Genomic DNA, 17,897 nt, shown 5'->3' with positions numbered 1-17,897 from the left:
CCCTCCCTTTATGTTTATTTTTATTTGTATGCGCAATTTAACTTAGGAATTTTGTTTATTTTCATTCATTGTTCTTCTTTTGCATAGATTGTTTGAGTTAACTCTTGCTTGATCATTAGATGCCGCATAACGGAGTTGATCAAATAGATTACATGGCAGAAGAAGGGGACATACTGGATCTTGCAAACTATGTGGATGAAGACGACGACGACAATGGTGGTGATCAAAATCTTGATGATCATGATACGGTCAGTGTGATTTCACTTTCTTTTCTGCTATTAATTAAGTTACCAATAGGCCGGGTAGGAACTTGTTTAGTTTAAGTTTATTTCACAATCTAACTTTAGATCTTGTACTGCTATAAGCATGATTCAAGTTTTTATGTTTAATAGCTTACAAAGGTGACATATATGTCCTCCGCTCAAGCAAGATATTCAGGGCTTGCCCCGGGAAAGCTCGACTATAACATAACGTACAAGGGTCGAACAGTATAGAAACTATGAAAGCATTTCTTTAACGGGTAATGCTCCCGATATGGTACAATCTGTTGCTTGTACATACAAAATAATTCCCTTATCAGTTCTCAAGGCATCAATGGCGCGGTTCGGGCAATTTTTTGGTGGTTACAAAACCTGCAGATTTTGTATTTGATACATTCCCTATACATATGCTAGATTCTTTTGCTTAATCTTTATCCAAAGCTAGATTAGTGGAGTGTAAAATGACATTTTATCTATATTGGTCATGATCAGTAGTCTTTTTTACTTGCTTTATTTGCTTTTCTGTTTTGATTAGGCTAATCATTAACAAACCATACTATCTGGTTTAATAGTATTGCAAAATTAATCTTGTTGACTGAACTCTACAGTGTGTATTAGACTTCTAGTCCCGATCTTGTGTATTAGTCTTAAAGTTTGATTTGCATGTTATTAGTTGTATGGATCTTCATTGGAACTAGTTTCCGAAAGGAGTACTTATATATTTCCTCTTATTTATTTATTATCGTATTCAATAACAATTTTCTTTTATAATTTTTTTTGTTCATCTTGAGGAAGTATATGATACGCAGTTCAACTTGTAGATCGACTGAACAGTATTTTAAAACCGGAGAGGGGGATTAATTACTGAAATGAGAGCATAGATAGCATTGTCAAACCCGTACTAGAGGGTATTGAGTTCGACCATAGCCCTGTCTAATGTGATAACCAATCCTTTTAACCTAAGTTAGTTGCATTTGGTTAGTTTTCTAGTAGGTTTGTAACATTTCAATTATCCAAACTTAAAGGTGAATAGATAGACATTGTTACTTGGATTCAAGAGCTAGGTGATACGAGAATCAAGATTAAGAGGATATTGTTGGAAGTTTTATCCTGATTTTACATTTGAAAGGTTAGTTTTGTGAAATCATTTTTATTCTCATTTTTTTAACAGAAGAAAAGATTCAAACGAGTTGTTTAACAATTTAGGTTCAAATTCGAAGAAATTTTATCAGTTTAATTAAAAAAAATAAATTTGATGCCACTGCTGAAGCGTTTGTTGGGGACTGGCCATAAAAAGTCACGAAAATGGTGGTCTCGACTTGAACACTAGAGGTGGGTTTGAAACTTTGGGAAAAATAACTAAAAAAATAATGGTAATAATAATAATAATAAATAAATTAATATAACAATAATATTATATTTTATATATTTATATTACATCATATAACAGCACACTTATCATGTTATATCATATTACATCATATTACATCATATTACGCTATGTTATGATATACCTTTGTAATTACATTTATCATATTACATTTGTGGCGTTTTCCTTTATATTCCCATTTCTTTTTCACACAAACTAGAAGAAGAGACTAGGCTGAGTGATAGCTCTGAATCTGTTGCAGAAAACCACAAAGAAAAAGATTTTCGCTCTAAAAAGTAATATGCATCTTCGTATAAGTTACATTTTTTTATTTTACGTGTTGCCTCTTTTTGGGTTTGTAATGGATCGTAAATTTCAGCAATTTGGGTCGGGTTTTCTTTTTTATGTTTTTGTTATGCTAATTGATCAATTGGGGTTTCTTGAATCTTGAGTTGATAAGTTGAGGAAGTACTTTGCATTACTATACATTGATTGGTCTTAATTTTTTCTTTTTTGAGTTTTCAAGCCAATCTATAAGTCTCTTTTCTTTCAAGTGAAGCAAGGCTACAACCTTCGACTTTGGTTGTTTGGCCCGCTTCTGCACACCTCTCTCGTCAAACGATGCGTAGGGAGAGTCGGATCAAAAGACATCCCTTGGTACAACGGAATACCCCTGACCCGCGGTACATACCGCAACATTAGATCCTTCAGACACCCTTTCATGTCCGAGACCACCTCTGTCACGGCTTCGATATCATCAACAGGACTTATAATGGATGTAATAACCCCTGTTATTTTGAGGTCATATCTAGTATTCAGAGTTTGCCTCGATTTGGTACCGCTCTCGCGGCCCGCACCGAAACAGTGCTTTACCCCTAGATGTCCAGTCAACTGCAGCGCCTCAACGCATTTCGGGGAGAACCAGCTAGCTCTGGGTTCGAGTGGCATTTCACCCCTAACCACAACTCATCCGCTGATTCTTCAACATCAGTCGGTTCGGACCTCCACTTAGTTTCACCCAAGCTTCATCCTGGTCATGGATAGATCACCCAGGTTCGGGTCCATAAGCAGTGACAATTGCCCTATGAAGACTCGCTTTCACTACGGCTCCGGTGGGTTCCCTTAACCAAGCCACTGCCTATGAGTCGCCGGCTCATTCTTCAACAGGCACGCGGTCAAAGCCCCGGGCTCCTCCCACTGCTTGGGAGCTTACGGTTTCATGTTCTATTTCACTCCCCGATGGGGGTTCTTTTTGTTGGAATATCGTATGCCCGAGACACATAATTAGGTTAATGTGGCTAGTCATGTTTGATCCAAGTCGGGTCATACCCAATAACGAGTTAGACACACACCAATTATGTATTTGTTAAGATAAGATCTATAAGACAAATACAGAACACGATACATTCAGAAAATCGGGTTTCTGAATACTTACTTGAAAGTGTTAAATAAATTAATTGGTTAATTTATTTATTCAAATAATTATTATTGGAATGATTATTTAACTATATTTTCTTTTGTAAAATGGTTTATAAAAGATGGGGTGTTTATATATTTATTTTATACATTATAAAATAAATAAAATAAAAAAAAAAAAAAAATATATAATAATTGGGGCCGGTTTTGGGTGGGCCCCACACCCCATGTCTTGGTCAATATCTTGTCATGAAAAGGTTGAGTGTGGTTCACTTAACCAAATACCTAACACATTATATGTATGGGTTTGTGAAAGACTTCATGATAAGATTATTAAAACACTTTCAAGAAAACAAAAACAAACCACTCTTTCTTTTTCTTTTCTTGTAATCGGCCAAAGAAAGGAAGAGGCTCGGGTCTCGGGTTTTTGGTGTTCAAGCTCCCTAACATAGCTCGGTGTGTGTTGGAGGCTCGGGGTATATTCCATTTGAGGATTTTCCTTTGAAAGTCTAGCATCAACATCATCATCTTCTTCAACATCAACTACAATCTTAAAGGGTTAAGAATGTAAGTGTTTATAGCTTTGATAGTTTAGCTTTTCCGTATCATTTGATCCTTGCTTCGGGTTTCTAATAAATAGATTATTGGTAATCTTAATACTTGCATGAACTAGGTTGTTCATGAACTTATCTTATATAAACTTGTAAGATATACATATATAAACATATGGATAGATATGTTTAGTTTGTAAATATCACGCTTCCGCCTTTAGTATGACTAGTTAAATGGTTAACTATGTTTAAAATATCCATAGAAACCCAACAAATGGCATCAAGAGCCGGGATACGGGAAACTAAGCTTCGGGTTCTCGGTTTTATATTTTTTCCCCTTGAAAGATTTTATACAAAAATTAACATGCATGATTTTTTTTGTATTTAATCTTGTTATTGTTTTGGCTTTGTTCAAAAAAAAAAAAAAAAAAAAAAAAAATTAAAACCGAGTAAATGGGCCGAAGCCCAATTCGGGTGAATTTGGGCCGAAGCCCACTTTAACATGGTTATTGGGCTAACCGGAAATTAAAGGGAAAAGCTATATGGGCCGAAGCCCATTTTTGGTTAAATGGGCCGAGCCCATGAGTTTTTTAATTGGGCCGAAGCCCATGTGTTTTGCACATGTGGGCCGAAGCCCATAATCTAGTTATTGGGTCAAGCCCAAATGGGTTGGGCTAGGCCCGATAAAGTCAAGGGGTTTTGGAACGGGTTCCTAAAACATAACGGGTTATGTTTGTTAAAACTAGACCGAGCCGTAGACCAAAGTGGATGTTTGTTTGTGGTTGATGTTGTGATTGTAGTTAATTATTCAAAGTTTCGGTTTGTAATAATTAATTAGGGGCTATTTTGTAATTATTTATTCATATGGGTATGTAATAAATAGGTTATTTGTAATATCTTTATTTTATAGAAAAAATGTATTAGGACATTTGATTTTGTAAAATTAAAGAAGATTGCAAAATTGGAAGTTTGGGCCTAATTGGGCCGGGTATGGTGATAATGGGTCTCACAAGCCCATTAAAGGGATTCAAGCCCAAATGGACCTAAGCCCACCCAATGAGCCCAAATGGAAGCTTATGGAAGCTAAGGCCCAAGTTCAAGCCCAATGGATCACAACGGGGTTGAAGAAGATGCTCGAAGCATTTGGATGCGGGATCGAGTGGGAGCTACAACATCCATGTGTCATGTGTCCCTTAGGATCGGACCTAAGACACACACTTGTTTCGGCTAACAAGTGTGGTCTAACTTAGTGGCTCGTGTCTAGTATAATTATGTATGCTTGTTAATTGATTGTTTGATTGTGTGGTTGTTAGATATTAGGATATCAACTTCGTCACTTAGAATTAATTAACAAAGCATAAAACGGGTTCTAATAATTATCGGTAATTACGTGACACATAGTTTAATAAAATGGATTTATTAACTAGCCGTCTCACGCCCATAATAAAATGGTTTTATTATAAATTAGAATTTTGAAAAATGGTTTCAAAATAATCATGTTACTAAATGCATGTTAGAACAGGATTTAAAGTTTTATAACTAGAATTATTAAAACTAAAAATCCCTTTTTGAAATTAAGGATAACAAGTTAAACACCATCCTTTTGTATTAACGCTTAACATATTAGTAAGCTCTTAGTGGGAAAAAGGTCACCTAACCGCGTAGAGTAAATTAATATGTTGAGGTAATATTAGCATATAAATGGGAAAAAGGTCACCTAACCGTTTGTATGTTAATATTACAAGTTGATACAAGTAGGACAACTTAAATTAGAACCATGTGAAGAGGGTCACCCAAGCATGGGGTCTAATAGGTGTTGATGGGATAAACATGCCGACACGAAATATGATTTCGAACCGGTCCCATAAACTCTAGAAGTTGCAAAAGGGTTTGCAATTGTTATGAATAACTACCTTGATAAACCGACAATGGGAAAAAGGTCACCTAACCGGAGTCGGGTTTATCGTTGGATTCTAGATTTTAATTATTAATTATATTTGGTATATATATATAAAAGGGTATTAATAATTAAAATATGTAAAACACTAAAATGAACTTAATTAAAATTCTGCAGATGGCCGCACACGTCGACGACAACATAATCCCTAACGTCCAAAACGTATCTCTCCGATCTATTCTCGCTAAAGACCGTCTTAACCACAATAACTTTTCGGATTGGTTCCGAAATTTAAGGATTGTTCTAAAACAAGAAAAATTATATCATGTTTTGGAAACACCTATCCCCGAAGAACCGGAAGAGGGAAGTGAGGTCGAATATATGAATTGGGTCAAACTTACGGAAGATTCCATTCAAGTGTCATGCCTCATGTTGGCGACTATGGTTCCCGAAATCCAAAAGGATTTCGAAAACCATAATGCGTACGACATGATTACTCAACTTAAGGAAATGTTCCTTAAGCAATCAAGAGTTGAAAGGTTCGAAACAGTTCGAGCCTTGCATGCATGTAGAATGGATGATAATCAACCAGTTTCAACTTATGTACTTAAGATGAAAAGTTACATTGATCGCCTCGCCAAGCTCAATTGTCCCATCTCAAAAGAGTTAGCAACGGATTTGATCCTTAACTCTTTGTCGAAAAGGTTCGACACATTCGTGTTAAATTATAACATGAACGGGTGGGACAAAAACATTGGAGAACTTCACTCGATGCTTAAAACAGCCGAGGCGAGTATGGGTAAAAGGGTTTTACCCGTGTTTGCGATCAATGAAGGTAGATCCAAGAATCGATCTCAACCCAATCCTAAGGCTAAGGTAGCAAAAAGGAAGGGTCCTCCTCTGCATCTTAAGGGTAAGGGCAAATCACCGGTTATGGCAAAGAAACAAAAGGTTATGGAACCGAAGGGTCATAAGGATGATCCTTGTTTTGGTTGTGGGGAGACCGGACATTGGAAACGCAATTGCCCGGTCTACCTAAAGGAGCTAAGAGACAAGAGGAATGCGGGGCATACCTCGGGTAATGTCTTTATGATTAATATTGAGCTAAATCTTATTTCTTCTAACACATGGGTATTGGATACCGGATGTGGAACTCATATTTGCAATTGGTTGCAGGGGTTCAAAAGGAATGAAGACTTAAAGAAGGGCGAAGTGAGTCTTTTCATGGGCAACGGTGCAAGGGTGCACGTGGTCGCTAGAGGAGACTTCACTTTATCGCTTCCAAGTGGTTTGGAAGTTGTTTTGAGAAATGTTTTGTATGCTCCTAGTTTGACTAGGAACATTATTTCTGTGCACCTTCTTAGACAATGTAACTTTGACTTTAAATTTGTAAAATCAGAAATGCATGTATCATCTAATGGTATCTTTTATTTTAAAGCTGTACCAAACAACGGTATTTATGAATTGGTTCATGACAATACCTTAAATAGCTCATTATATCAAACTTCCACTAAAAGACTCAAAAAGGATTTGAGTGATTCCTACATTTGGCATTGTCGTCTTGGACACATAAACAAGAATCGTGTAAATACTCTCCAAAAGAATGGTCTTTTGAAAACAAATGAGTTAGGTTCGTTTGATGAGTGTGAATCTTGTATTCAAGGCAAGATGACCAAAGAGCCTTTCAAAGGTACAAATGAAAGGGCTAAGGACTTGTTGGGTATCATACATACGGATGTATGCGGACCCTTCAAGCCAACTAGTAGGAATAGTGAAAGGTACTTCATTACCTTTACCGACGATTTTAGTCGATATGGGTATGTGTATCTAATGAAACACAAACATGAAGCCTTTGAAATGTTCAAGGAATTTCAAAATGAAGTACAAAATCAGCTCGACCGAACAATCAAGGTACTCCGCTCCGATAGAGGAGGCGAATACCTAAGTGATGCTTTTCAAAGTCATCTTAGAGATTGTGGAATTATTTCACAGCTCACTCCTCCTGGTACTCCTCAACATAACGGAGTATCCGAGAGGAGGAATCGAACACTGTTGGACATGGTTCGATCAATGATGGCACGAAGCTCACTACCACCATCATTTTGGGGATATGCGCTACTCACAGCGGCTCGTATTTTAAATATGGCCCCGACCAAAAAGGTGGATCGAATACCCTATGAAGTGTGGCATGGAAAGGTTCCATCCTTTTCATATTTAAGGGTATGGGGATGCATAGTTTATGTTAAACGTGACACCCCAAATAAGCTTGAGGCTCGATCCATCAGGTGTATCTTCATAGGATACCCAAAGGATGATATAGGATATATATTCTATGATCCTAGTGAACAAAAGGTGTTTGTTTCACGCAAAGGATACTTCTTAGAAACTAAGTTCCTTATGGAAGGACCTAGTGAAAAGAGAGTGGAACTTGAAGAGGTTCAAGAATCACTGGATGATACACAGTTGGTCGATACTAGCTTTCAACACGAGGATGTTGAAGGTGATCAAATGGTTGATCATACACACGTTGCTCGCAGATCTAATAGGATTAGTCGACCTCCCAAGAAATATGGATTTCTTGTGGATGATTGCTACTTGGTCGATTCGGATGAACCGATCTCCTACAAAGATGCTATGTCACAACCTGATTGTGACAAGTGGCTTGAAGCCATGAGCGCCGAGATGCAATCCATGCACGATAACCAAGTTTGGGAATTGGTTGATCGTCCACTTAACTCCAAAATGGTTGGATGTAAGTGGGTCTTCAAGAAGAAGACCGATATGCATGGAAATTTAGATACTTACAAAGCTCGACTTGTCGCAAAAGGTTTCACGCAAACTCAAGGGATTGATTATGATGAAACCTTCTCGCCGGTTGCGATGCTTAAGTCGATCAGGATATTATTTGCCATTGCAGCTCATTTTGATTATGAGATATGGCAAATGGATGTCAAGACCGCTTTTCTAAATGGATATCTTGAGGAAGATGTCCATATGGTTCAGCCTGAAGGTTTTGTCGATCCATCTAATCCTGATAAAGTATGTAAGTTAAGGAAATCAATCTACGGGTTGAAACAAGCATCACGGATGTGGAATCATCGTTTTAATGAAGAAATCAAAGCGTTTGGTTTCGTCCAAAACGGTGATGAGGCGTGTGTGTATAAATGGGCTAGTGGGAGTATAATCATGTTCCTTATTTTGTATGTCGATGATATACTTTTATTTGGAAATGATATACCAAGTATGGAAAGCGTTAAAACGTGGTTAAGTAGTCGTTTCTCAATTAAGGATCTTGGAGAAGCGACATATATCTTGGGAATAAAGGTCTATAGGGATAGAAAAAGGAAATTGATCGGACTTAATCAAAGTGCATACATTGATAAAATCCTAAAAAGGTTCAGGATGGAAAACTCTAAGAAAGGTTTGGTACCTATTCCTAGAGGAACCGTGTTAAGCTCATCCCAAAGTCCTAGCTCTAAGGAAGAGCAGGATAGGATGAAGCATGTTCCTTATGCTTCGGCAATAGGATCTATTATGTATGCAATGATGTGCACTAGACCGGACGTCTCGTATGCTTTAAGCATAACGAGTAGATACCAGCACAACCCAGGTGACAGTCATTGGATGGCTGTCAAGAATATATTAAAATACCTTAGAAGGACTAAGGATATGTTTTTAATATATGGGTCTGGTGAGGAGGAACTCGTCGTAAAGGGTTACGTGGATGCGAGTTTCCAAACTGACCGAGATGATTCTCGGTCACAGTCGGGATATGTCTTCATCTTAAATGGAGGCGCTGTCTCTTGGAAGAGTTCGAAGCAGGATGTTGTCGCGTTATCCACTACAGAATCTGAGTACATCGCCGCTTCAATGGCAGCCCAAGAGGCTGCATGGATGAAAAAGTTCATCATGGATCTAGGGATTATCTCTACCATTCAGGAGCCCCTAGAGATATTCTGTGACAATGAAGGTGCTATTGCACAGATCAAGGAGCCTCGTGCTCATCAGAAAACGAGGCACATTGAGCGCAGATTCAACTACATAAGGGATGAAGTTGAAAAGAGAAAGATATGTATTCATAAAGTTCATACCGATCAAAATATTGCGGACCCACTCACGAAGCTCCTCGATAGGCCAAAGCATAAGGGTCATGTTTGTGCATTAGGACTTCGGTATTCTAGTGAGTGGATTTAATCTGTATTTAGTGTTTGTATAAGAACGAATGTAATGGGTATCTCATGAAAATTAATTATGTTTTAATTATTCAATGAGTTATGTTCTATATTTGCATGTTTAATCCATGAATGACTTATGTTGTTCTAAACGTCCGTAGTCGATCATACTTGTGGGAACAAGTATGAAGTTAAGACTATTATGAACCCGGATTGGTTGATATTCATGTGATGAATATAGGGCATAGGTTTGCCACCAAGGTTCATAGATATTTGTGGGATACAAATATTGGACATGATCCGCTCTCAAGGATCACTGCATGGAGTTAGTGCAATTGATCATAAGTAATCCTTGAGTAAAGGCGAGTATCATTGTGTCCTTTGACCTGAGATGCATATCGGATCTGGTTTTTCATCAAGTCTGATATCTTGACTCTATTCTTTGTTATTTTGGTAACACGATGACGTGTAAGAAAGAGCTCAGATATTATATGAGATGTCAACGAGGATGTATGCAGTCAAGATGGGATTTGTTCCTCTTATGTGTTGAGAGTTTAGATGTCTAAGGCCTGTTAAGTTAAATCGTTGAGAGAATGATCACTCTGTGTCTCTTCGATTTGACAGGACATCTAGTAACAGAGGGATGTAGTGATAAGACTTACCTATATCATATCAAGTATGGACTTGAAGGGGATGATGTTATTGAATGGCACTTAGTCAAACACACTAGGGATGGTGAACTGTTGTTAGGCGGTATTCACCATTAGCGTTAACTACCTATGAGTCTCGTGCAAGTGGGAGATTGTTGGAATATCGTATGCCCGAGACACATAATTAGGTTAATGTGGCTAGTCATGTTTGATCCAAGTCGGGTCATACCCAATAACGAGTTAGACACACACCAATTATGTATTTGTTAAGATAAGATCTATAAGACAAATACAGAACACGATACATTCAGAAAATCGGGTTTCTGAATACTTACTTGAAAGTGTTAAATAAATTAATTGGTTAATTTATTTATTCAAATAATTATTATTGGAATGATTATTTAACTATATTTTCTTTTGTAAAATGGTTTATAAAAGATGGGGTGTTTATATATTTATTTTATACATTATAAAATAAATAAAATAAAAAAAAAAAAAAAAAATATAATAATTGGGGCCGGTTTTGGGTGGGCCCCACACCCCATGTCTTGGTCAATATCTTGTCATGAAAAGGTTGAGTGTGGTTCACTTAACCAAATACCTAACACATTATATGTATGGGTTTGTGAAAGACTTCATGATAAGATTATTAAAACACTTTCAAGAAAACAAAAACAAACCACTCTTTCTTTTTCTTTTCTTGTAATCGGCCAAAGAAAGGAAGAGGCTCGGGTCTTGGGTTTTTGGTGTTCAAGCTCCCTAACATAGCTCGGTGTGTGTTGGAGGCTCGGGGTATATTCCATTTGAGGATTTTCCTTTGAAAGTCTAGCATCAACATCATCATCTTCTTCAACATCAACTACAATCTTAAAGGGTTAAGAATGTAAGTGTTTATAGCTTTGATAGTTTAGCTTTTCCGTATCATTTGATCCTTGCTTCGGGTTTCTAATAAATAGATTATTGGTAATCTTAATACTTGCATGAACTAGGTTGTTCATGAACTTATCTTATATAAACTTGTAAGATATACATATATAAACATATGGATAGATATGTTTAGTTTGTAAATATCACGCTTCCGCCTTTAGTATGACTAGTTAAATGGTTAACTATGTTTAAAATATCCATAGAAACCCAACACTTTTCACCCTTCCCTCACGGTACTACTTCGCTATCGGTCACCCAGGAGTATTTAGCCTTGCAAGGTGGTCCTTGCTGATTCACACGGGATTCCACGTGCCCCATGCTACTCGGGTCAGAGCGTAAGCTAGTGATGCTTTCGGAAATTGTAGCTATTTAGTTTTCATGTACACTAAATTTTTGTTTTGCATTTTTGGATGTTTTGATTTGTCTTTTAAATGGATGAGTTTATAGCAATTTAACAAACTAAACTTGTGAATTTTGTTTCTTGCAAATAACTTAATATACATATCGGTTCGTGTGGGTGATTTTTTCTAATTGCATCCCCTCTTGGCTGTTTACAACTTGCATAGATTAAATAGATTTCATGGCAGAAGACGGGTACAGATCAGATTTTGTAGACGATGTGAATGAAGAAGAAAACGAAAATCAAAATCTTGTAAGTCCAGTTTAATTTGTTTTCTGCTATCGATGTTATACCTTTTTAACTTAAGATTATTCCATATTTTTACGTTATATGTAGTGTTATATGTTTAGTATATTTAGTTTCAAATGTTTATTCTTTTTACCAAGGTGACGGATACGACCTCTGCTCAAGCAAGAAGGGGAAAAGATATTCAGGGCATTCCCTGGAATAGACTCAATGTAACAAGGGAACAACATAGGCGTGCGAGGCTCAAACACTATAGAAACTATGTAAACATTCAATATGCTGTCGATAATGTACGTACAGTCCTGTTGCTTGCATATATATATAAAAAAGTGCCTTTTTCGCTTTCGATATCATGACAATCTTTTATATCTGTAGAGATATAAACAAATGCCAAAGGGTGGTTACTACTATGACTTCTGTCATAATTCAAGAGCAGTGAGGCCTACAATATTACATTATGAGGTTTGTATCAATACTTTTGTTTCTTAATCGCGTGGTTTCTATTCATTAGCCGTAAAAAATGTGTGTTTTGTTTATTTAAACATTGTGTATTGTTTACAGTTAAGGAACCTGGTATGGGCTACCACAAAGCATGACGTGTATCTCCTGTTTAACCACTCGATTACGCATTGGTCGTCATTATCAAAAAAGTTAACAGAAACCGTTAATTTCTTTGGGCATGTAGCGCCTACCAAGGTACTATAATATTGATCATAAAATCCTAACCTTTCTGTTATTTATGTTTAAATATTACTGATACTTAATTTGGGTTGACAGAAACATGTTGGAAGTTTGTTGGAGGGATTTGCACGAACTCTGATTAGTACATTCACAGTCGATGATGGTATTCTGGTTGCAGGAGGTTTTCGCGGTGAGCTTGTTTGTAAGGTAATTTGATCATATATTGAACTGCTTACCTGATTAGACGGAAATATCTTTAGACGGAATAAATCAATTAAATCCAAAATATCTAAATAGCGGGGCTATGTATTCAACATCCAAACAATATTAAATTTTATGCCATACATATAGTTGACATCTCGTTATTTTATATCTCGTTTTCTATCTTGTAATCTGTGTGTGTTATTAAATGATGCAGAGACTGGATAGACAAGGTGTTAGCTTTTGTACAAGAACAAGTTATGAAGGCATTAATGCCATAACAAATGGTATCGAGATATACAATAGCTTGAGGTAATTAATAAACTGCGATGTAAATATATACTACAATACATTATTTGTGACTCTGTAATTGTGTTATTTTTATACAACTCTTGTCACATTGCAGCGGTGGAAAACATTTTATGGCATCAAACAACGCTTGTGTTGTGATGGAATATGAGATGGATGGATTTCAGCTGGTGAATAATTTCCGTTTTCCCTGGACGGTGAATGTGAGTTTCTTGAAATGGGTGGGTGGACGGGTTGGGTCACGTGTCAAAAGAAGCATTTTTTTAGTAGTAATCAAAATGGGCCGGGTTGGGTTTGCGCTACCTGCAAACACTTTTACGGAAGATTTTATATATAAATGACACACTTTATTTGAGTATTGCTCCGTATGACGTTTAACCCATGTATTTGTTGCAGCACACATCCTTGAGCCCAGATGGTAAACTAATAGCTGTAGTCGGTGATCATCGGGATGCATTGCTTGTAGACTCTACAAGTGGACTGGTAAGAACTTGTGGATATAAAGTTATTATTTTTTGTATATATATATTTTTAATATTGACATTCTTTTGCGCATTGCAACTCTTTTTTTTGGCAGACGGTTGGGACAGTGAAAGGTCACCGGGACTACTCATTTGCATCTGCGTGGTACTCAGATGGCAGAATCTTTGCTACCGGCAGCCAAGACAAGACATGTAGAGTTTGGGATGTAAGAAGTCTTGCAAAGCCGGTCACCGTTCTTAAAGGAAACATGGCCGCGGTTAGATCTCTTCGTTTTTCAACAGATGGGCAGTTTTTGGCTGTTGCAGAAGCTGCGGATTTTGTTAATGTTTATAACACCAGCTTGAACTACGAAAGGAGGCTTGAAATTGATTTATTTGGGGAAATAGCTGGTGTTTCTTTCAGTCCAGATGACGAAACGCTTTTCATTGGAGTCTCGGACCAAAACTATCCCAGCCTGCTACAGTTTAACAAACGACATAAGTACGGATATCTAGATTCGTTTGTTTGATAAATTAAGTTGAGTTGGATGTTTCTGTTTGTTGGAAAATACATAGGCTTCCATGTATAAAAATGTATGGTGAACATCTTTGAAGAGAATGTATTGTTAAATTATGTTTGGATTATATATGTTATATATTGATGGCAACTTTCTTTCTCGGTTTGGTTAATCATCTTTTTGATGTCCCGGACCTGGACCAACAGAGCCAAACACCGGCTTGAACAAACAAGGACATAAACAAAAACTGCCTCTTATACACAACACGGTTTTATGTCAAAAGCTACCTTTTATACATAACATCGTGTTCATTAATTTGTTCTGCTATCATTTACGAGGTTTGTTTATGCTTCTACCTCTTATATACTAATATGCATACATTGTTTTTATGTCGAATTTATCAATTTAAAAATCTTTAAAAGTATGTACTGAGTATGTTTTTAGCGAAAAATTTTGCGATGTAAAACAATGTATAACAAATATCATGAATTTACATTTATGGGTTATAAAACGACTAGCAGTAAAGCTAATCATGCTTATGTTGAATCCTAGATCTTCATATTCAGTCCCCATTTGCCATTCTTAATTGGTCAAATGATTATTCTTGTAGTACACATTCTGATTCTGATCCTTATAGGGAAGAGAATGAGAGTGGTGCAAACTGCAAAGATAATGTAGGTACAAAAGGTTATCAACATGCCCTAGTGGGTCCCACAATAATTTGGTAAAAAATCAAGTATCTGAACAATTTTTTTTAACAAAAATAAAATTTTCTTTTCTAAACATGAAAAGAGAGTTAAGAAGAGAGTTGAATATTTCATGTTTTACTTGGGATTAGCCCGGCCAAGTGATTTATGAGAAAAATAATCAAATTGTCCATTTTGATCGATCTGATTGCAAAATTGTCTATAGAAATCTCACTGGTTCTATCATGTCGACTCTAAATCCACTAGTCCACCCACTTATTCTAAACCAGTAACCAAACGCGACGTGTACAAAATCTTACAAGAATGTTTCCGGCGGCTGTCCAGTTTTCACATCCTGATAGAAATGTTCCTTGCGGCCGCCTTGTTTTTTCATATTTCGGCGGCCGTCTAGTTTATTTACAAAATCTCGGCGCCACCTTGACTTTTTGAAATGTTGCTGACACCTTGTTGAAATGAAAAGAGCTACATGGAAAAGACAGAAAGTGTGCATGTGTAATGTGTTGAATAAGGCATCGGATTCATGACATCCAATTGACGAGTAGGTTTTTAATGCCCATCTATCAAAAGATCAAAATCTCTTACCAACACTACACATTTGAGGATGATTCTGGTAAATAATGAAGATTATAGATGAAATAAGTAGTTTCATATATAGGCAAATGATTAAAAGTATAATATTTTCTTAAAACAGTCATAAATGTATACAACTAAAATAATCATATAATTATTACTAAATAAATGAGCCAAGACGATCTAAGCTCAAGCTTGACACATTACTCACGAGGCAAGTCATAAAAAAGACTCAAAAGAGTTAAGCTCAAACTCTTCAGCAGTGATGACGGTGGTGTTGCAAATTGCGATGACTAGTATGGGGTGGCAATCGACAATGACCATAGGTGGTTTGGCCATTTGATAAGCTTTAAGCTAACAAGTTTCCTGAGTTACATTAACGTGTCACCACTTGAAATATTTGTGGTGGATACTTGGATACACGACTGATTATAAAACTTTTCACCCGCGCACTTGTAAGATTTTAGTTGATCCTGACCTATGTTCAACCAAATGATACCATATCCGCTTACCCGCATAAAAAACGCATATAATGATTAACGCTTGGAATCCTTAAGGTCTTACGTTTGAAACCTGACTCAAGGGGGGTTTTGTTGGTTTACTCCTTGATGATATTCTTAGACCATCATAAATCAACCAAATCCAATCTTTATTAAAAAAAACTAATTATCTCTCTTCACCCTACCTAACCCAACCAAACCAAACTTTTCACACTAGTTAGCAACCCAACTTTAACTATTTTTTATTAAATAAATAAAATTTATAACTGTTGTCTATTTAATTTAAAGTGACTAGATATATATAAAAAATTATTTATGCAAATAAAAAGTATATATATTTAATTTGAAAATTATTTAAAAAAATAAAAAAATTCGGTAATGATTAATTTATTTATTTTATATTAAAAAGTATATTTTTAAACAAACTCCGTTTTTAATAAAATTTATATCGGCATGTTCATAAATAAAGTGAACAAGACTATGTTTTTAAATTTTTTTTAAAACTTAATCATCAAAAGTTATTAGAAAAAATCAAGATTAGAACTAAAACTAATTGGTGTGAAAGAAAAAAGAAAAAGAAACTAAAAGCATATCCATTAAGGTGGTAACATGTGACAAAACCAAATATTGCAGACTAGTTTGGTGCGGCAAAATGTTTGCCATATATTCGTATTTTTTTTTTGAATTTAGATAGTGGAACAACCCATGTTGGGTTTGCCAGTAATAGTAGTCTTAGGTGAGTTAAATCTGGAGCGCCAAAATCAGTATGTAAGATTGACATCCAGTCTCAAGAAGACTAGCTCGGATATTGGGGGTGGATCCAAACACTATTAAAAAAAACCCGCATATAATTAATACATAATATACAAAATATATTAAATAAATTATATTTGAGTTTGTAAAAGTTAGATTTTTTGAATGATCAAAAGTAAAACTGAAAGGTCTTAAGAGTCAGATACGAGATGATGAAAATTTGAATTCCCAAAAAAGCTAAATCATGATGAACTCTCCAAACACATGTACACCTTCCCAGGTACTGTTTCATTTCCCCTTAATTGTTTGGTTAATTCATAATTTAGGTTTCTTATTTGTTCCGTCCATAGGATGTCTTGAACGGCCTTTAAACGTACAGCCTTTAATTTCTATTATACGATTGTATATACACTGGTCTTCTTTCTTCCCTTTATTGGAAGAAATTAATTGTAGCTATTGAGTTTACATGCACACCAAGCGTTTGTTTTAAGACACTCCCTTTTGTTTCTTTATTTATTCGTTCTAGAGTTTGAGTTTCTGAAATACTTTCATTCATTGTTCTCCTTTTGTCTATAAGCTACTTGCATAGATTGTTACTCATGCTTGATCAATCAATGCCGCATAACGAAGTTGATCAAATATATTACATGGCAGAATATGGGGACATACTATATGTGGATGAAGAAGAAGAAGACAGTGGTGGAGATCAAAATCTTGATGCTCATGATATGGTCAGTATATTCACTCTCTTAATTTTCTGCTATTAAGTTACCAATAGGGAACTTGTTTAGTTTAAGTTTATTTCATAATCTAATGTTAGATCTACTATTATAAGCTAGATGTTCAAGTTTTAATGTTTAATAGCTTACATTAATGGTGACAGATATGTCCTTTGCTCAAGCAAGAACTCAGGGCTTGTCCTAGGAAAGTTTGACTATAACATATGACTGTATAGACATACAAGGCTCGAACAGTAACAGAAACATCCAAATATTTGTGTTTCTGTTACTCTCAGCAATGAAATGCTTTACATTGGAGTGTGGGACTGGACTATGCCCGCTCGTTACAAATCAACAAATGATGCAGGTACGAGTATCTTGGTTCGATTGTTGGATTATGGATTTAAATTGAAAAGCATATGGATGCTTGCATATAATCAACCAATTTTTGATGCATACGATTTAGGGTCATGGATATTACTCGTGCTATATAGAACTCTAATTAGGTTTTTAAGGGAATTGAAAAGCAATCACTTGTTAGTAAAACTAGTCAATAACCCAAACAAGAAGTTTTGTATTTGATACATCCC

At 36.0% G+C, this 17,897-nt stretch overlaps 2 protein-coding genes across 2 annotated transcripts; both read left to right on the top strand.

The window, feature by feature from the left end:
* Positions 1 to 11,822: 11,822 nt before the first annotated feature.
* On the top strand, positions 11,823 to 13,086 carry LOC143574863 (uncharacterized). Its single transcript, XM_077059379.1, has 6 exons — positions 11,823 to 11,894; positions 12,029 to 12,178; positions 12,264 to 12,350; positions 12,450 to 12,584; positions 12,666 to 12,776; positions 12,988 to 13,086. Exons 1-6 carry the CDS (start codon positions 11,823 to 11,825, stop codon positions 13,084 to 13,086), a joined length of 654 nt encoding a protein of 217 aa, XP_076915494.1.
* Positions 12,973 to 14,091, top strand: LOC143574851 (putative WD repeat-containing protein C2A9.03). Its single transcript, XM_077059368.1, has 3 exons — positions 12,973 to 13,282; positions 13,476 to 13,562; positions 13,657 to 14,091. The coding sequence occupies exons 1-3, from the start codon at positions 13,193 to 13,195 to the stop codon at positions 14,068 to 14,070; spliced, it is 591 nt and encodes a 196-aa protein (XP_076915483.1). The 5' UTR covers positions 12,973 to 13,192; the 3' UTR covers positions 14,071 to 14,091.
* Positions 14,092 to 17,897: the final 3,806 nt, after the last annotated feature.

This window comes from Bidens hawaiensis, unplaced genomic scaffold, assembly GCF_021521415.1.
Source record: "Bidens hawaiensis isolate Kalapana, Puna unplaced genomic scaffold, B.hawaiensis_p1.1 tig00027123_1, whole genome shotgun sequence".
NCBI lineage: Eukaryota > Viridiplantae > Streptophyta > Magnoliopsida > Asterales > Asteraceae > Bidens > Bidens hawaiensis.
This window is presented reverse-complemented; position numbering and strand designations above follow the sequence as displayed.

What these genes read in the sequence shown, in the direction of transcription:
- LOC143574863 (XM_077059379.1), top strand. Translation starts at nt 11,823, where the DNA reads ATGGCAGAAGACGGGTACAGATCAGATTTTGTAGACGATGTGAATGAA. An exon ending in AAAACGAAAATCAAAATCTT is followed by an intron (nt 11,895 to 12,028) that starts GTAAGTCCAGTT and finishes CTTTTTACCAAG; the next exon opens with GTGACGGATACGACCTCTGC. An exon ending in GGCATGTAGCGCCTACCAAG is followed by an intron (nt 12,585 to 12,665) that starts GTACTATAATAT and finishes TTGGGTTGACAG; the next exon opens with AAACATGTTGGAAGTTTGTT.
- LOC143574851 (XM_077059368.1), top strand. Translation starts at nt 13,193, where the DNA reads ATGGCATCAAACAACGCTTGTGTTGTGATGGAATATGAGATGGATGGA. An exon ending in GTTTTCCCTGGACGGTGAAT is followed by an intron (nt 13,283 to 13,475) that starts GTGAGTTTCTTG and finishes TATTTGTTGCAG; the next exon opens with CACACATCCTTGAGCCCAGA. An exon ending in TAGACTCTACAAGTGGACTG is followed by an intron (nt 13,563 to 13,656) that starts GTAAGAACTTGT and finishes TTTTTTTGGCAG; the next exon opens with ACGGTTGGGACAGTGAAAGG.